At 37.1% G+C, this 18,978-nt stretch overlaps 2 protein-coding genes across 3 annotated transcripts in view; one reads left to right on the forward strand and one right to left on the reverse strand.

Moving 5' to 3' along the window:
- Nucleotides 1–664: 664 nt before the first annotated feature.
- RPF1 (ribosome production factor 1 homolog) lies at nucleotides 665–17,719 on the reverse strand. Its single transcript, XM_043875918.1, has 9 exons — nucleotides 17,465–17,719; nucleotides 15,992–16,048; nucleotides 13,827–13,907; nucleotides 7,296–7,391; nucleotides 6,567–6,720; nucleotides 2,904–2,986; nucleotides 2,014–2,195; nucleotides 1,713–1,839; nucleotides 665–885 (listed from the first exon to the last, which is right to left on the reverse strand). The coding sequence occupies exons 1-9, from the start codon at nucleotides 17,690–17,692 to the stop codon at nucleotides 844–846; spliced, it is 1,050 nt and encodes a 349-aa protein (XP_043731853.1). The 5' UTR covers nucleotides 17,693–17,719; the 3' UTR covers nucleotides 665–843.
- LOC122676556 (uricase) overlaps nucleotides 17,556–18,978 on the forward strand; it is a 124,476-nt gene continuing 123,053 nt past the window's right edge. For both annotated transcript variants that reach the window (XM_043875920.1, XM_043875921.1), the window contains exon 1: nucleotides 17,556–17,693. The gene's annotated coding sequence lies outside the window, so the exon portion shown is untranslated. The remainder of the gene's footprint in view (nucleotides 17,694–18,978) is intronic.

Consider the following 18,978-nt stretch of genomic DNA (forward strand, 5'->3'; position numbering starts at 1 on the left):
TTGATTAAATTTTTAGTGTTCTAACAACTCATCTCACATAACTTTATGCCATGTATTTACAAGATTACTAGAGAATTAAAGATTGCAAAGTAATTCTTTTAAGGTCAGGAGAAGGCTGCTAGTAATACTAGTTTCTATTCATGAGTTATTTACATGGTTAACTTTGTTTTCTAATAAACCCCTTTTGTTGGGTGTTACTTCATATTAGGTGGCGCTCCTAATAAGGATAGTAAAGACTAGACATAATTCCATTTTAAGTTGTGAGAAACATTCAAAGCCTGAATTAATTCCTGAATGGAGCCCTACAGTACAATGTAATGAGGTAAAGAAATACCAAGGAAAAAAGGAACCAAAAGCAAGTATCAAGTCCTTAGCAAACCATCTTGCTTTAAAACTTTTTACCCTTCTTGAAGGCTTAAAGAAATGTTAAAACGTCTTAGAAACCTGGCCCCAAATATATGTGTTTTCAGGAAACAGAATTGAAACTATGAATACTAGTCTGATAGAAAACCAGTAGGTTACACAGTATCTACCAAGCACTGTGTTTCTCAGCAGCCCACATGTTCCATGAAAGTACAAATGGGAATGTTAGTTTGAATCTTGATTCCAGAGTATTCACAGTTACCTAAAAATAAGAGAATTAGATTTTAGGAAACTTACAAACTCCTAACAAAATGACCTTTTTATTTGCTACATAAATAGTGGTAAGTTATGGCACTTGATACTTTGTTCAGATATGAAAGAAGGTTTATGAAATCAGTAACTGCCGTTTTGAAAAGAGTCTTGTTTCATAAACTCAAGACAGGCCTGTTCAGCACAGTTTAATACTGTCCTCTCAGTTGTTTATAAATGGAATTTTCTTCTACTTGTATCCATTTCCCGGGGCTGGAAAAAAAAAAAAAGTTAACATTCTGTAGGTAATAGCACAAAACACTCTTGGTTTGTCTCTGAGACTGAATTTATCTTCCGGGGTGTGTGTGTGTGTGTGTGTGTGTGTGTGTGTGTGTGTGTGTGTGTCCGGGTGTGTGTGTGTGTGTGTGTGTGTGTGTGTGTGTGTGTGTGTGTGTGTGTGTGTGTGTGTGTGTGTGTGTGTGTGTGTGTGTGTGTGTGTGTGTGTGTGTGTGTGTGTGTGTGTGTGTGTCCGGGGTGTGTGTGTGTGTGTGTGTGTGTGTGTGTGTGTGTGTGTGTGTGTGTGTGTGTGTGTGTGTGTGTGTAATGTGTGTGTGTGTGTGTGTGTGTGTGTGTGTGTGTAATTTTAAAGTCATGCTTATGTATTTTATTTTTTTATGCTTATGTATTTTAAAGTATTATTTTCATTTATAATTTAAAATGATCTCCAAACTTTTCTGTAGCAATAATTCTCAAGCATGCAGCAGAATCATTATAACACAGGTTTATAAACAGACTGCTGGCCCACTCCCTAAGCTAGTGATTGAGCAGGTCTGTGGCCCAACAGTTTGCCATTGTCTAACAAGTTCTTAGGTGATGCTTCTGGTCTACCTTTCAAACCACTGATCTTTAGGGATGTTTCAGGTGAACCAAGATTAATCTCTAGACCAGAATGCTGTATCAGAGATTAGTTCTAACTCATGGGAATAAATGCACAAGCATAACTTAAGGTATAAACACTCAAAGCTTAAAGTGCAGGGTTTTATTCTCATTCCATCCTTTTTAAAACTGCCTAAATGGCTTTTCATAGAGTAAGCACATACCTTATGGACCCATTCATATTCTCCATATTTAGAATCAAAGGTTCCTTTCTGAAGAGATCTTAATTTTAAGGTAAAACGTGGTCCAAGTTCCTGAATTCCCACTTTCTTTTCACTCTTGAATATGTATCTTAAAGATAAAAATAGTTAAGGAAATTAGTCTGAATGAACCCAACTATTCTTTAGTATGTCAGTTTTAATTTCTCATCTACAATACTTGTCAGAATACATTGGGAAACAGGTTTATGTAGAAAACATTTCATAATTGAAGTCAAAGTCCAAGGAGTTAAAGTACTTTCCTCACCTGTGAAATCTGAAGAAGATATAATCCCGTTGATTGTGGAATGTGGCAACCTGCCTTCCAATAAACTGAGGATTATGGGGAAAGAGCGATGCAAACATACGTCCAATAGAATGACCCAGTCGTGTTGTAAAATTGTTCAAAATTATTTCTGGTATGTGTTCTGCTGGGTCTTTGCCTCTTCTCTAGAAAAATGAAAAATCACAACAAAGTAGCAAAAATACATTTCATTGCAGTTTCAAGTTTTAGAATTTACATGACATTGAAACATTTTAGTTATCTTAATGACAAATTACTATAGATAGCTTAATCAAACCCAAGAAATAAGATGTATCTAAAATTATGTAATACACAGTGAACACCAAAAAGAAAGTGCTACTATAAAGTGACATGTTTCATAGTCATGGAGGCTATTGCTTGTCTCCTGTAACTATTATAATCTCACAAGAATACCGTAGATAAAATACCAATTTTAATCAGAAGAGCAAACAAACATCATTATTAAAAATCAATTAGATTGGGCTTCCCTGGTGGTCCAGTGGTTAAGAATTTGCCTTGCAATGCAGGGGACACCAGTTCAGTCTCTGAACTGGGAAGATGCCACATGCCGTGGAGTGGCTAAGCCCAGGCGCAATTACAGAGCCTGTGCTCTAGAGCCCTTGAGTCACAACTACTGAAGCCTGTGTGCCTAGAGCCCATGCTCCACAAGGAGAGAAGCCACTGCAAGAAGCCGGTGCACCACAACTAGAGAGAAGCCCCTACTCACCACACAGCATCACAAAACCAACCAGCACCACCTCCCCCCGCCAAATTAAATCAATTATAGGTTATAGTATTTACTAACCAGATACTGTGAGGAGACCCGTGCCAGTCAAGCAATGCATAAAACTCACCTTAATTTCTTTACGCAGACGAACACTGCTCATTTTAAAGTGAGCAGTTGGGCCGTTGGGCAGGTGACTCAGAATTAATCCATCTGTTCACAAAGCTAAGGACACATTGAACTCTGTAATCTAAACCTTAAGTTGTTTAAATAACTAGTCCTTTGTATGCCCGAAGGCTCCTAAAATCTGTAGGTAATTCAACTATTAGGTGAATAGGTGGGTGCATGTATTCCTTTGACTTGATTTTCACACCATACCCAAAACTCAAAAGACACATAAATCAACCTGAATCTTTCAGAAAGACAATTATGTTAAGCACTGAAATGAAGTAAGTGAAAGAGCTAAAATCCACTACTCTAATACAGGAATAAGGATAAGATTCTAGCATAACTGTAGCACCACAAATGGAATGTAAGTTTACCTCCATGTTCAGATGCTTTATAACCCTTAAAAGCACACTTTCATACATCTGTATATACATTTCATACATTTGTAAGGCCAGGATATGCAGTTTTGAATATCATCCCATAAGACCAGATACTCAAACTATCTTCTGGAAATCAAGGTTATTAGTGTTCTCAAGAGACAAGGTCTTAATTCTTGGGATTACTGTACTACAGTTTAAAATCAATCAATTAACCACTTACTGACCCTACCACAAACAGAATTAGGCTATACACTCTAAATTACAAATGAAATATAAGACAACTACCTATAATCAAGGCTAGCCGTCCAAGGGCTTTAAAAGTTTGGAATGCAGCTCAAGTCTTTGTAGCACAACTTGATTCTTTCAAATACTTAACCTTTAAAAGGAGGTCAGAACTAGCCTTTTAAGTATCTGCACACAATATAAGTTTTATAAAACAGATGTTGCCATCTTTAAAAGACATCAACATTCTCCCATTCATCTATTAAATTAGAAACTATGGTGGTTATCATCTGCAACTTCCTTCTCTCCCACCACCAGATCCTGTTCATTGCTTTTACCTTCATAAATTCCTCACTTTTATAGCTGCCTCTTTTACCCCAGGTGTTATTGTATTATTTGAGGTCCTTGAGATTTTTCCACGCAGATTAGGAAAACAGTATCCTGCTTGGTCTGACTTCTCTTTCACCACTTCAAGTACATCTGTCTCCTAATATAGACTAATCAAGTTGGATTTAGACCTTGGTTCTGTAAGTAATAAGCTATGAGACTCAGATGTGCCATGGTATTTGTAGTTTCTCATAGCTTCTTATGTGCTAAGTGAAAAACTAGATGCCTTGAGAGTTTTGCCAGCTATAGGTAATTTCAAACTACTCCCACCACAGACTCATCTACAGATTAAAAACATCAGCATTCATACTGTGGCTCCGCACTCCCCTTTTATTAATAACCTCCTGTCTCTACATCTTGTTTCATACTGGGAGACACTGACAGCCTCTCTCATATACCATAAACATTAATCCTATCATGTGCTTTTTGCTTATGCTATTTCAAGTATCTACAGTATTTTACTCATCCATTAAGGCCTGCTTCAAATGCCATCTCTTTTTACACTCAAACTCTAAATATTCTCAGCTCTCACTGTTACTATAGCACTTGTCATTTGAGTTATAGGTACACAAATGCCTTTCTTCCCAATGAATCCATTACCTCTAAGATATACTTCTGACAGATACTATGCCTACTACACAGCAGATTATCAGTAAATGTTTGAATTCTTTCCTTCTCTTCAAGGTTTGGCTATACTCATGAGGTACAGCCAAAAAAAAAAAGTATTTCTGTATCATTTGCACTACAAAAAAAAAAATCATAAAATCTTAAGGGGATTAAGAGAAGTAGAAGTCATTTAACCTAAATGAAAGCTTGAATCTTTTCTAGAAATTTCCACTAAATTGTGGTTTGTATCAAAAGAAACTACAAAATCCAAATGTATCTATTCCTAAGTACCTGCACTGTACAAAAGGCATTACTTATGTTATTGCTCATCTCTAACACAAACCACGCCACATAGGACTCATCCTGATTTTTAGTAATGATTTTAGCAATGAAGAGTTTGAGAAGGGTCCGGTAGATTCATTCAAGTGCTACATGGCATATCTAAACTGGGTGGGATTACACCTGAGTCCTAGACCTTAGCTGGTAATTTGCAGTCAGAAATATATAGAGGCATTTTGTTACCACTGATGTGAAAGTTACTTTGTTATGAATGACTCAAAGGCCAGGAATGTAAAACACCCTATATAAGCTGCCAAGAGCACAAAGACTTATCCTACCCTCAAATTTCCATTTAGAAATAAGGAAGAGGAAAAAAGTGAAAGTGAGGAAGCACTGCCTGCCCCAAAACAGAGGAATAAAAGTCTTGAAATCTCATTTGGGGGGTGGGGGTGGGGATGACATGTTTTAAAAAGGCAGGGATTAGTATCTTCAAAGCAGATCTCTTCTGGAATAGATTAAGTATTCAAGAAACTTTTTTCCCTAAACTCACAATCCAGCCAAATTATAAAATGACTAACAATACAAAGCTAGTTTAGTCTTAAAAGTCTCTGAAAAGCAAGTGGTGCAAGGGGATACTTGGAGAAGGAAATGGCTACCCACTCCAGTATTCTTGCCTGAGAAATCCCATGGACAGAGAAGCCTGATGGGCTACAGTCCATGGGGTCGCAAAGAGTCGGACACGACTGATCAAGTGGATGTCTTTAATTAACTTATACTGAAAAGAATAAACGCCATAAAAGTTATTTAGATGGAAAAAAATAGCTTGTAAACCATTATTTTTTAAAAAGCAGAGTTGATTTTTTTAAATATGTTACCCTGGCAGCACGGAAGTACTATCCCCATTGTTTATAAATCCTTAGTAATTTTGTTTTAATAATTTTGACATTCAGTTGGTCATCTTTAAAGTTACTGAGTTCACAGGCAACAACATCAATGACAAAAACAAATCTAGGCATCCTTTATATGATCTTTTATCTCAAAACAGGAAGAAATACCTAGGGTTGAGGTAACACATTCACCTTGGATCTGAGACTCACAGTAGAAGGATAGGTTATTCTTGGTATCTGAAACACTAGTTGATATATAATATGGGCCCAAATTCCTACTTCAAAAATGCAATCTGTGACACCGCTTCTGGCAACACAAAATCTAGCCATATCAAAATAGTTGCAGATCCCCAACTGGGAGAGCACCTTCATGCCTCTATATTTTCAAATGGTTATATTTTTGCAATAGGTATTCTTTCTCTGCCTTACCTCATTCTCCCATATCCACCTAGACAGGGTTTAGGCATCTTTTTCTGTCAAGCACTTCTTCCCTAATGTCCCCAGGGCAGATTTTTACCAAAGTTTGTACTGTATCCTGTATTTCCCTCTATAATTGTACTATCGACACAATATTTTTATTTGTTTACGTATCTATTTTATCCTACTAGATTATGAATTCCCTGAAGCTGACTTTCTCATTTATCTTTTATTAACAAATAATGTCTTGCTTATAGCATGTGCTTAATAAATGCTTGCAGAGTGAAAAGGAAAAATCAGTTCAGAGTTTTGAATAGAGATATATAACTCTCTGGTTGAAAAAATTATGTTCTAAAAGTTATAGGAAACATTTTCTTATTCTTTTAAATATATCTTAAAAGGGGTGAAGGGGAGACAAGAAAACCCCTTAAAAAGAACAAAGGATACTTGGTATCTTACGATCTTCATTAATAACAATCAGGTCTGTGAAATCTCTTGAGATGCACTGTGGAATAATTTTTTTCAGAGCCAGTCCTCTTCTGTAATAAACATGCGAATTTGGTATAACTGTAGAGAGCTGTTCACAGAGTCGTACTGTTCTCTATAAAACAAAATAACAAAATCCTCAAAAATGAAAAAGAATAAAAATCTAAGTGGCATATATTTATTAAGGAAAGAAGTAATCATTATAGTGTTATTAATAGAGAGCAAGGCTAAGGAAGAATGAAATCCAAACAGTTTCATCCTCCATCAAAGGCTGATCTACCTAAAGCAGTCATTCTCAACTAGGGACAATTCTGTCATCAAGGGATGTTTGGAAATATCTGGAAACATTTTTGGTGGTCATGACTGATGGTAGTGGTAGAAGTTGGCTGCTATGGGTGTCTAGTGGATAGAGGCCAGAGATACTGCTAAGCATCCTATAATGAACAGGACAATCCAAACAATAAAAAAATCCAGCCCAAAATGTTTAAACAATGCTGAGGCTGAGAAAGCCTATCATAAAGAATCACACATGGTGAACCTACATCACATTACCGATACATTTTATTTAGCTTATTTACAGGCATTATCTAAGGCAATTACTAAAAATTTAACTCTTCTGAACGAAGTTATTTTAAATAACCTATATAAGAAAATCAAGAATTTAAGAACTATAGTAATTGATATGTTTACCCCATGAGGTCTATCTGATGTAGTGATGAGAATCTTGGGAGAAGTTTGTCTATTGAAGTAAGAAGCAAATTCATCTGTAGCTTCATCATAAGCAACCTGAAAATGGAAAGAGAGGTCACTTTACATCAAACACTCTACTGGGCCAGCATTTTACAAGCAATTCTGGTAGGATTCTATTAACACTGGGTATCCGACTGACTCGTGATTTAAAGAGGGCCCAGGAGGGTCAAGTTAATGACAACATGAAGAGGTTGGATAATTTTATAGATGAAGAATACTAATATAAAACTGGAGCAAAAAACTGTCAAAAATAATTTAAAGAAATTGAGATGCATTCATTCTTGAAAAATGGATCCACTTGTGGGCAAGAACATCAAGAATCTTGCTTAAAGCTATTCCATTTCCCATATCAACCTGGGTGGTAAAAACAGTAACTTTATCAACTTCAGGACTAATGGTAAGTGAGAAACAGCAATCCTGGATGCAGAGGTGGTAGACCAGATTTGAGGACGGGCAGTGGACTTGGACTTGGACTTGGCTATGCCAGTCCAAGGTTACAGGCCTAGTTCAGGGTAGGTGAGGACCAGCCAAAAATTTCAATGAGAGCTCTGAAAGTGAAAAAATCATAGACGAACTGACATAATCTCTCCCCAAATCCTTGACTGACAGCTAAGCTACACATAAGAGAGACCTGAGAATCCAGTGCACATGAAAGACAAGGGAGACTTGAGAAATGGCTGCAGCTTTGAAAGCATTCCTCAATCCACACACACCTCAGTTGGCAAAGGGGATGTATGTCTTGGGGGCCCAAGGTTTCACCATGCAACCTCTACCCAAATCACTGGCTGACCACTAAGTCACACAAACAAATCTCTAGGGAACACAAACTGAGTAGTAGTGTAATGCTACTGTCAGAGATTCCAGTTTAAGTCCAGACAAGTTACTAAACAACCACCAAAAAATCAGTAACCTGTAAAAAAAAAACAAAAAACAAAGACAATCCAGAGTTACTGCAATATTTTCAAAAGTGTCTAATTTTCAACCAAGATATTAGATATACAAAGAAACAGAAAAGTATGACGTATAATCAGGAAACGAGAAGTCAATAAAACTGACTGAATGGGTCCAGATGGTAAATTTAGCGACAATTTCAAAGCCATCATAACAAATATATTCAAGGAATTAAGGAAAAATACAGGCTTTACAGTAGATCTAAGATGCAGGAGAATCAATAATCTTGAAAACAGATTAACGATCCAATCTGAAGGATGGAGAACACAATCATAGCAAAAAGAGTAAAGCTGCAGAAATTTTTAGGATAATGTTAACCATTTCAATAGTGTGTTAGAAAGGCAGTCCCTGAAGGAGAGTAGAGGGCAGAAAAAAAAATATTTCAAGAAATAATGGATTAAAAACTTAACTGACAGGTCCAAACTCAACAAACATTAAGTAGAATTTAAAAAAAGAACAATATCTAAACACACCAGTGACAAACTGTTAAAAGTCAAAAAACCAGAAAACTTTAATAAATCATATGCAGGGGAAAAATGTAATGACTGGTTTCTCAAAAGAAATAATGAAGGTCAAAATTCAATGGAACAAGTTCAAAGAAAAAAACAGGTCAACCAAGGATTCTATGTTCCACAAAATTTTTTAAAAAATAAAGGCAAAATAAATGCTTTTAAAAAGACAAAAACTGAGATAATTAGATCTCAGACCTGCTACAAAAACAAAGGCTTAAGAAAATCCTGCAAGCTGAAAGAGAATAATACTAAATGATCCAGAGGCAGGAAAGAAGAGGACTATAAACAGGTAATGATGAAGGTAAACATAAGACTTTGTGGGTGTGTTGTGTGTGTAAACTCTTAATTTTTTTTTTTTAAACATGAGGATGTTTATTTTTTTTTTTAACATGAGGATGTTTAAAGCAGTAATTACAACACTGGGTTTATAACATAGACAGATACATAACAACATGTGCTGACAATTAACAGCATGAGTAAGAGTGGCGGTCACAAAGCTATACTGGTGCAAACTTGCTGTATTTTACCAGAATTGTGTCAGTATTTACTAGAAGTAGGTTGTGATAAATCATTCTCCAGAACAGATCTTTTGCTAGGACATTTCTTCAATTGAAAAGGACTGAAATAAAACAAAATATGTCTCAGACCACAATAAAACTGAACTAGAAATCAGCAGAAATCAGGGGAATCCTCAAATATCTGGAAATTAAACAAGATACTTCTTGAAAATTGTAAGCCAAAGAAGAAATCACCAGAGAAATTAGAAAGTATCTTCAACAGAATGAAAATGAAAACACCACAAACACACCAAAATGTATGGAAGGTGGTTAAAGCAGTGCTTGGGCGAACACCAGAGTTTTATATGCTTATATTAGGAAGAAAAAATAAAATCAATAATCTAAGCTTCCATCTTAGGAAGCTAGAAAAAGAAGAGCAACTAAAACCCCAGGTAAGCAGAAGTAAAGAAAAAATAAGGATGGGGGGAAACTAAAGAACTAAAAAAATATAAGCAAGAAGAAATCATCTTTCATTAGAAGAGGTACTCAGATGTAAATGATTAAAGGAATGCATCTTAAAACTTGTGGGCTATATATAGCAAATGTGAATTTTATGACTGTAATTGCTCATCATAAAAAGATAAAAATAAGTTAAACAAAAATAGAATAAACTCAGAGTATAAAAGAAATAATAAAGGTAAGAGGAGATATAAGTGAATTAGAAAACATTTAATAGAGAAATAAAAGAAACTAGTAACTTGAAGAGAATAATAAAACAGGTATGTCTCTGATGAAAAGCTCAAATAAAAAAATTAGGAATGAAAACAGGGTATTACTTCAGTCTCACTCATGAACATGTTCTAAACAATGCACTTAACAAACCAAAACAATATTTTAAGAAGACAAAACACCTTAACTAAATTGGATTTACCCCATGAATAGAACAGGTTTTACTGCAATAAAGGAGAAAACTGGATATTCATCTCAATATTTGCAGAAAAGTGCATAAATTATCTTAATATTTGCAGGAAAGGCATCTAACTTTCAAATTCACTAATTAAACAAAGCAGCAAAAAAAAAAAAAAAAAAAAGGCGTTTCCTTAAGTCATAAGGAAAATCTACCATTAATGACACATACATTAATGATGATACACTGGAAGTATTCTTTAAAATTAGTAACATGGCATAGAGGATAATACTGCTTTTTAAAATTTATTTGACATTATGGTGAGGTTCTAGTAAGCACAAAAGAAACTGTTAATAGTTTGAAAGTAACAAAAACATATTTGCAGAAATGATTATCTAAACATGAAATGAAAACATTCAGAAAAATTATTACAAGTGAATTCTACTGACTAAAAGATCATGATTCAAAAATCAATCTCATTTTTGCAAATCAGCAAATCAAATAGTTTTCAGAGAGATGTGATGTATACTAACAAAAAAAATGTAAGATACCCAGGAATAGTTCTAACAAGATTTATATGTATAACTTGTATGGAGAAAACAATGATATTCACTGAAATACATTTTCAGTATTTAAAGGCCCAGTGAAGCAAAATTAGAGATACCAAAGGAACATTTCATGCCAAGATGGGCACAATAAAGAACAGAAATGGTATGGACTAAACAGATGCAGAAGATATTAAGAAGAGGTGGCAAGAATACACACAAGAACAATACAAAAAAGATCTTCACGACCCAGGTAATAATGATGGTATGATCACTCACCTAGAGCCAGACATCCTGGAATGCAGAGTCAAGTGGGCCTTAGGAAGCATCACTATGAACAAAACTACTGGAGGTGATGGAATTCCAGTTGAGCTATTTCAAGTCCTAAAAGATGATGCTGTGAAAGTGCTGCACTCAATATGCCATCAAATCTGAAAAACTCAGCAGTGGCCACAGGACTGGAAAAGGTCCGTTTTCATTCCAATTCCAAAGAAAGGCAATGCCAAAAAATGCTCAAACTACCTCACAGTTGCACTCATCTCACATGCTAGTAAAGTAATGCTCAAAATTCTCCAAGCCAGGCTTTAGCAATACGTGAACCGTGAACTTCCAGATGTTCAAGCTGGATTTAGAAAAGACAGAGGAACTAGAGATCAAACTGCCAACTTCCACTGGATCATCGAAAAAGCAAGAGAGTTCCAGAAAAACATCTACTTTTGCTTTATTGATTATGCCAAAGCCTTTGACTGTGTGGATCACAATAAACTGTGGAAAATTCTTAAAGAGATGGGATACCAGACCACCTGATCTGCCTCTTGAGAAATCTGTATGCAGGTTAAAAAGCAACAGTTAGAACTGGACATGGAACAACAGACTGGTTCCAAATAGGAAAAGGAGTACGTCAAGCCTTTATATTGTCACCCTGCTTATTTAACTTATATGCAGAGTACATCATGAGACACGCTGGGCTGGAAGAAGCACAAGCTGGAATCAAGATTGCCAGGAGAAATATCAATAACCTCAGATATGCAGATAACACCACCCTTATGGCAGAAAGCAAAGAAGAACTAAAGAGCCTCTTGATGAAAGTCAAAGAGGAGAGTAAAAAAGCTGGCTTAAAACTCAACATTCAGAAAACTAAGATCATGGCATCTGGTCCCTTCACTTCATGGCAAATAGATGGGGAAACAATGGAAACAGTGGCAGACTCTATTTTTGCGGGCTCCAAAATCATTGCAGATGGTGATGGGAGCCATGAAATTAAAAGACACTTGCTCCTTGGAAGGAAAGCTATGACCAAACTAGATAGCATATTAAAAAGCAGAGACATTACAATATTGCCAACAAAGATTCATCTAGTCAAGGCTATGGTTTTTCCAGCAGTCATGTATGGATCTGAGAGTTGGACTATAAAGAAAGCTGAACACTGAAGAATTGATGCTTTTGAACTGTGGTGTTGGAGAAGATTCTTGAAAGTCCCTTGGACAGAAAGGAGATCCAACCAGTCCATCCAAAGGAAATCAGTCCTGGGTGTACATTGGAAGGACTGATGCTGAAGCTGAAACTCCAATACTCGGGTTACCTGATGTGAAGAACTAACTCATCTGAAAAGACTCTGATGCTGGGAAAGACTGAAGGAGGGAGGAGAAGGGAACAACAGAGGATGAGACGGTTGGATGGCATCACAGACTTGATGGACATGAGTTGAGTGAACTCCGGGAGTTGGTGATGGACAGAGAGGTATGGCGTGCTGCAGTCCATGGGGTTGCAAAGAGTCAGACATGACTGAACGACTGAACTGAACTGAAACGATACATATATATATATACATACATATATACTAAGACTTCCCTGGTGGCTCAGACGGTAAAGCATCTGCCTACAATGTGGGAGACACGGGTTCAATCCCTGGGTTGGGAAAATCCCCTGGAGAAGGAAATGGCAACCCTCTCCAGTGACTCTTGCCAGGAAAATCCAAAGGATGGAGAAGCCTGGTAGGCTACAGTCCATGGGGTCGCAAAGAGTCGGACACAACTGAGCCATTTCACTACCTACATATATACAATTATATATATATATATAGTGGATACACACACACACACACACACACACACACACACACACGGTTGGCCAAGAAGTTCGTCCTGTAAAACATTCCATTAAGAAGGCACAGAAAAACCCGCATGAACTTTTTGGCCAACCCAATACTACCTAGATTCTGACACTGATCTGATTTGATATAGTATGATTCATACTTTTACATGGAAGATGAAAGATCCAGGAAGATAACACTCTTGAAGAGAGGGATTTGAGGACGAGGGGCATCTTTCCTTCACAGCTATCAAAACTTACCATGAAGCTAAATAATCAAGAAAGTAAAGAACTGATCCAGTGACAAGCTACCAAAAAAAAAAAGACTCAGCACATATGGACAACTAATATATCACACAGCACTACAATTTACTATGAGAAAGACTGTACTACTTCAAAAATGGTGCTGGGAAACTGGTTATGGAGTGGAAGAAAGAAACTGATTTCCTTTCTCACTCTAATAAGAGAAATCCATTTCTGATAATTAAGTACATGAATGTGTTTTAAAACCTTGACTCTTTCACTGTACTACTGCAAACTAAAGGGAAAAGTGAAAGATTATCTTGAAACCAAGAGTTTTATATGGACACACAAAAAAATAGCATCAGATTACCTTAGTTGTCAAAATGTCTAAAAATACTACAAAAATCTATAGTAAAAATTTATAAAACAAGGACTGCTTTTCAAATGACATTAAAAAACACTGGAAATATTATTGATTAAATTGATTAAATTGCATAAAATACCTTTTGAGAAAATAAATAATTATTGCCATTTTCTACAGCATTGTTGGAAAACCCAATTATGAAATAATCTTCAACAAATAATAAGATAATATGCCAGCATTATAGCTAAATCAATCCATTATACGACTTCACCAGCTAGTACTTTAAATTAAACACTGGCATAAGAACAGATAATTTATCAAATGTGATTATCCAAATTTATTTAAGACCTCTAACATTTACCTCTTCATCATTAGGATCTACTATGGTTTCATCATACACTCGCTGGTTGTCAATAGTCTTGGGTACAGGCTTTGGTGGAGCCTAAATAAAAGAAAAAAATGTTAAGTCTGGGAAGCATTTCACATTAATAATTTTGCATTATGCTTGGGGAAGAATAACAAAAATCTGCAAATAATGCAAAAACTCAATCCGTCCCTCATTCGACCCACTGCTACATCAGTCCTAGTAACCATAATATTGAGTAAGAGACTTTTTAACTCTCTGAGCACACACAAGCACTTACTGGAAGAATTGCTGACAGGATAAAATGGCTTAAAACCAGGCAAAAGTAGCAGAAAGAGAAGACAGAATTCAAGATGATTATTCAAAAAGATGAAAAATATCAAACATAACAGAAAAATTACAAAGGTACATATTTAGGTAGCTTTGTTCGAATACTTTCAGAAAGCTATTCAGAAATATCTAACAAAGGCTACAAATCTGTATCTTTCTGCTGAACTAATAATTCTAGTTTAGAGAATTTATGGTAAGGAATGAAAAGGGGAGCAATTTATACAAAGAAATATGTATAATCACTATGGTTAGTGGAAATGAACAGTAAACAGGGCAAATGCCCAACAACAAGATAATGACTATGGCAGTGCCAACTTAATGGAATACCGTTAGCATGAGCAATCACATACACTCAGCTTAGATCAAGAAATTGTGTAAATGAAATTTTAAGGAGCAAGAACACAAAACCATAACCATACACTGATTAAAACTAATCTAAAATATACGTACACTAACAGAGATGAATATGACCTGACAAACTATTTAGGAATTCTTTTGTATTATTTTATGAAATGAATATTAAGTTTTAAGTAATGTTTTAAAAAGAGGCAGTTCTAGATCATCTATCAATCGAAAAACAAGAATGGTGATATTTTCAAATGGTGATCAGCATATTAATTTGCTGTAACTAACTGATTATTGAGTTAAAAAGAGACTAACACTGCCTGATAGGATTTTGCAGGTGAAAACAGTCTTAATGTTGGAACTGCCTGTGATTTAATCTAATACCATTCAAGAGAATTCATGAAAAAGTAGTATTTAGTTTGTATACACTATATGTATATAGTCTGTATTTTTCCCTTCCTCAAAAACGCTTATTATTACTTGGTACTCCATCTTAAGTAAAAGATGGGAGGAGGGGGTAGTTGAACGTTTTTAAAATTTTGCAAGTATAAAACACAACCTAGAACTATAAATAAAATGAAAATGACTTAGCTGTGCAATAATGCAGAAGCATTCAATAGTTCTTTTAAAATTTTTCAATAGAAAGATTTCACTTTTTGTCAGTATCACAAAAACAGCTAAATCCTTTCTTGATGCTCTCTTCTTTGCCACAATCCACTCAGGTGTCTCACGTTCCTCCTACTCCCCATTCTCACTCTTCACAGGTTATACTCTCTGTCAGCTCTCAGTCTCACACATCCCAACCCTACAACCGAAGAGGCTCTATCATGCCCTTCTTCAGCCTAGCATAACAAAACGCCTTTGCTTCAAGTCTGAAGAACTCCAGCTACAGGCCTATGGTGGGGAGCTTCTCCATTCCCAGTCAGGGATAATGTGTCTCTGCTTCTCAAACACATGAAGTTAAGTAAAATAAGCAAGCTGGAAGTATACACACCACTTTGAAATTCTGAAAACATGCAAAATACCACTACTACTGTATTTACTGTTTATGCACACAAATATAATAAAGGAAACAAATAAAGTGCATGGCAATAATAAAAAGCAATTTCATGAGTTATTGTCTTTTTTTTTGACCCTGCTTCGAGACAAAAGGGATCTTAGTTCCCCAATCAATCGAGGATTAAACCCTTGCCTCCTGCAGGGGAAGTGTGGAATCTTAACCACTGGACTGCCAGGGAAGTCCCAATGAGTGGTTGTCTTTGGAGGGGAAAGCAATCAGAAAATACCACACAAGAGACTTGAACACTATTTACTAATGCATAATTTCTTGAGTAAAGGATAGAAAGGGGTGTGCTGTATTGTTTTTATATCATTTTAAACATTCAAAATATTTCATAATAAATTTTAAAATAAAGTGATTCAATGTAAATATCAGGGAACATTCCTTAATACAAGATATAAAGCAGAGGACTAAAAATTTTATTTACCTTATCACCAAGAGCTTCTCTCTCTTTTTTAAGTTTTTTCTTAGCTGCCAACTTTTCCTAAAGGATTTAAAAAAGAAAAGAACAATACTGAAAAACTACTAGTTACATAGCAAACACATAATGAAATTACTAATGCTATGAATATTTAAACTGACCAGTCTTAGAACTGAATTAAAATAAACATCCAGACTTAGATGTTCACACCTAAGTAACTGTAAACCAGATGATCTTGCTCTCTCAAAATAATCTAAATTGACAAGTTTGAATATTTAAAATTTCATTAGCTTTATCTTTTACTCGAAAGCCTCAAATAAAATGAAAGTGCAAAATGTATACTAAGTAAGTTAACAAGCTTTTGTTATTTTGCATTCCTGACAAGTTGCAACCTAAAGAAAACTTATGGCTATTCTGGTGGCTTCTCTTGAAAAGTGCTAAAAATAATGAGAGTTTTCACACTGGTTACAATAAATCCATTACTAGTTATTCAAACATTTTATAATCAGAATATGCTTTTATTATTCAGAATCTGGAGGATGTTACTGTAAATCTGTAACTTCTGGGGACTTCAGAACAGGATACTTGACACACTATATAAAATAAAAAATTTCTTCTCCCTAGCGCCTGTTGATCCTCAATCCACCAGGTCTCTGATTAGAAATTACAGACCCAAGACATCTAGGACACCCTTCCCCGATACTTGCGCCACAAAATGGGTTTTTTGTCCTTCCAGGTACTCCAATAGCACTTTGTCACCTACGACAAATAAGACACCGTGCAGGGCCTTAACAAGTCTAGCAAGAGGCAGCAGGCAAGTAAAAAGAATATTGTGTATGAATTTTCGCCATATGCAATAAGCAACTTGCTTCCAAGCGTAATTTAATCACAAAAGAGCACTATGACTTTGGGCTTTATCTCTTTCTATGTGCTTACCACCTAGACTGGTATAAGGACATGCGGGAAAGAGTAAATCCAATTTCTAGGAACTTTACAGTCTAACTTCGGTAAGAGCGGCTACAGCAATCAGAGAAGGATCATTTTGGATGTTTGTACTGCCTGTACTGCAGATTTTAGGCATTAGCCAACGTTAGGTTGACGGGGTAAATCGGAGACGGAGATTTTTGCCTTCTAAGTCTGGCGGGGGTGGGTGGGGGGCGGCGCAGAGGAGTCAGGCAGGAAAGTAATTTTTAATACTAGGAGAGCAAGGCTTCTTGCTTTCTTTCGCAACCGAGGACAACAGAGCTGACAAGGAAAGCAATCCTTGCTGCTCAGACGGAGAGCTGAGCCGAGAGTGTGGTAAAAATGAGGGTGCAAGAACCAGGGCAGGGTTGCTTGGCCCCTACCCCTTCCGGATTAATAAACGCCGCATGCGACCCGGGCAGGGGTGACCACGCATGTGCATCATCCAGCCCGCCCCACCCCACTGGCTCGAGAGCGACACCGCGCACGCGCCCTGGCGACTCCGCCGCCTCATACCTTCCGCTGTTGCTGTTTCCACCGCGTGAACATTAAGTGTCGCCGCTGTTTGTTCTTAATTTCCGAAATGCTGAATCCTGGAGGAAAGGCGGCCGTCGTTGGGGGTTGGACCCCGCTTTCCGTCGTCCCATCCTCACCGACTGCAGCCTCCTGAGCTGCTTCAGGAGCGGCTTTGCGTTTCAGGCCTTTCTTCCCGCTGCCTCCGCTCTTATCTCCGGCCTTCGCCATGGTATTTTTGCTCTTTGTGGTCTGTACGGAAACGGAAGTAGCTTCCTCTTCCCACCCCGTCCTTAAGCTTTTATTTCCGGGTCGGGAAGTTCTTAAAGCAAAGTGTATGTTTGCTGAGTTCTATCAGTTTAAGGAGGTGCTGAAATTTAGGCTTGAGGAGAGTAAACGGAGCTTGCCCAGGCGTGTGAACTGTGAAATGAGTTGCTGAAATCCATTATTGACTGTTATTCATGTGGGAGCCCTTCAAACCTAAATGTTAGTTGCTCAGTCCTGTCGGACTCTGTGGGACCTCATGGGCTGTATGTAGCCTGCCAGGCTCCCCTATCCATGGAATTCTCCAGGCAAGAATACCGGAGTGGATTGCTATTTACTTCTCCAGGGGATCTTCCCCACCCAGGGATAGAACCTGGGTCTCCTGCATTGCAGGCGGATTCCTTACCACTGAGCCACTATGGCCTAAGTACAAAACAGTCTTTATAGAGTTTACATTGTACTAGAAACTAAAATGATCTCCCAAATAATTACTATGGTAAGCTATTAAATATGCATGGTGTTGTAAAAATAGAACAGGATAAAAAAAGATGAGGGGATAAAGGGGCGGGTTATAGCTCTTAAATAGGATTCTGAGAGTGGTCTTAATTATTGAGCAGAGATTTGAAGGGCATATGGGTTTCCCTGGTGGTTTAGGGGTAACGAACTTGGCTGCAATGCAGGAGACCCCGGTTCCATTCCTGAGTCCGGAAGATACCCTGGAGAAGGAAATGGCAACCCACTCCAGTATTCTTGCCCCAGAATTCAAATGGACAGAGGAGCCTGGTGCGTTACAGTCCATGGCGGTCCGAAAAGAGTGGAACACCACTTATTGGCTGAACAGTAACAACAAATGGAGCATACAGTGCGGTTATCTGGGGGAAGAGCTGTTAATATGAGAAAAGCAAAGCTTTTTATCTAGGAGAAAAGCTGTCCAGGCCAAGGAAACATTCAGCTCCAAGGCTTCAGTCAGTAGCGAGCCTGGCTTGTTCAGAAAACTTCACTGAAGCCAGAGGTCAATGAGAGAGGAGAGTAAAGGTGGGCGGGAGTGGGCATGGGAGGTTAGGGTGACAGATTGTGTAAGATTTTGTAAGGGCTTTGGCTTTTACATGAGATGCAGATTTCTTGGAAGATTTTGAGTAAAGGAATGGTGTGATGACATTTTAAAAGCATCACTCAGACTCTTCTGCGAGTAGACTGTAGGGGAGGGAAAGTGATAGGAGGGAAAAAATGAATGTCTTGAACCGGTGGTACTA

Source organism: Cervus elaphus, chromosome 20 (genome assembly GCF_910594005.1).
Source record: "Cervus elaphus chromosome 20, mCerEla1.1, whole genome shotgun sequence".
NCBI classification, from domain to species: Eukaryota; Metazoa; Chordata; class Mammalia; order Artiodactyla; family Cervidae; genus Cervus; species Cervus elaphus.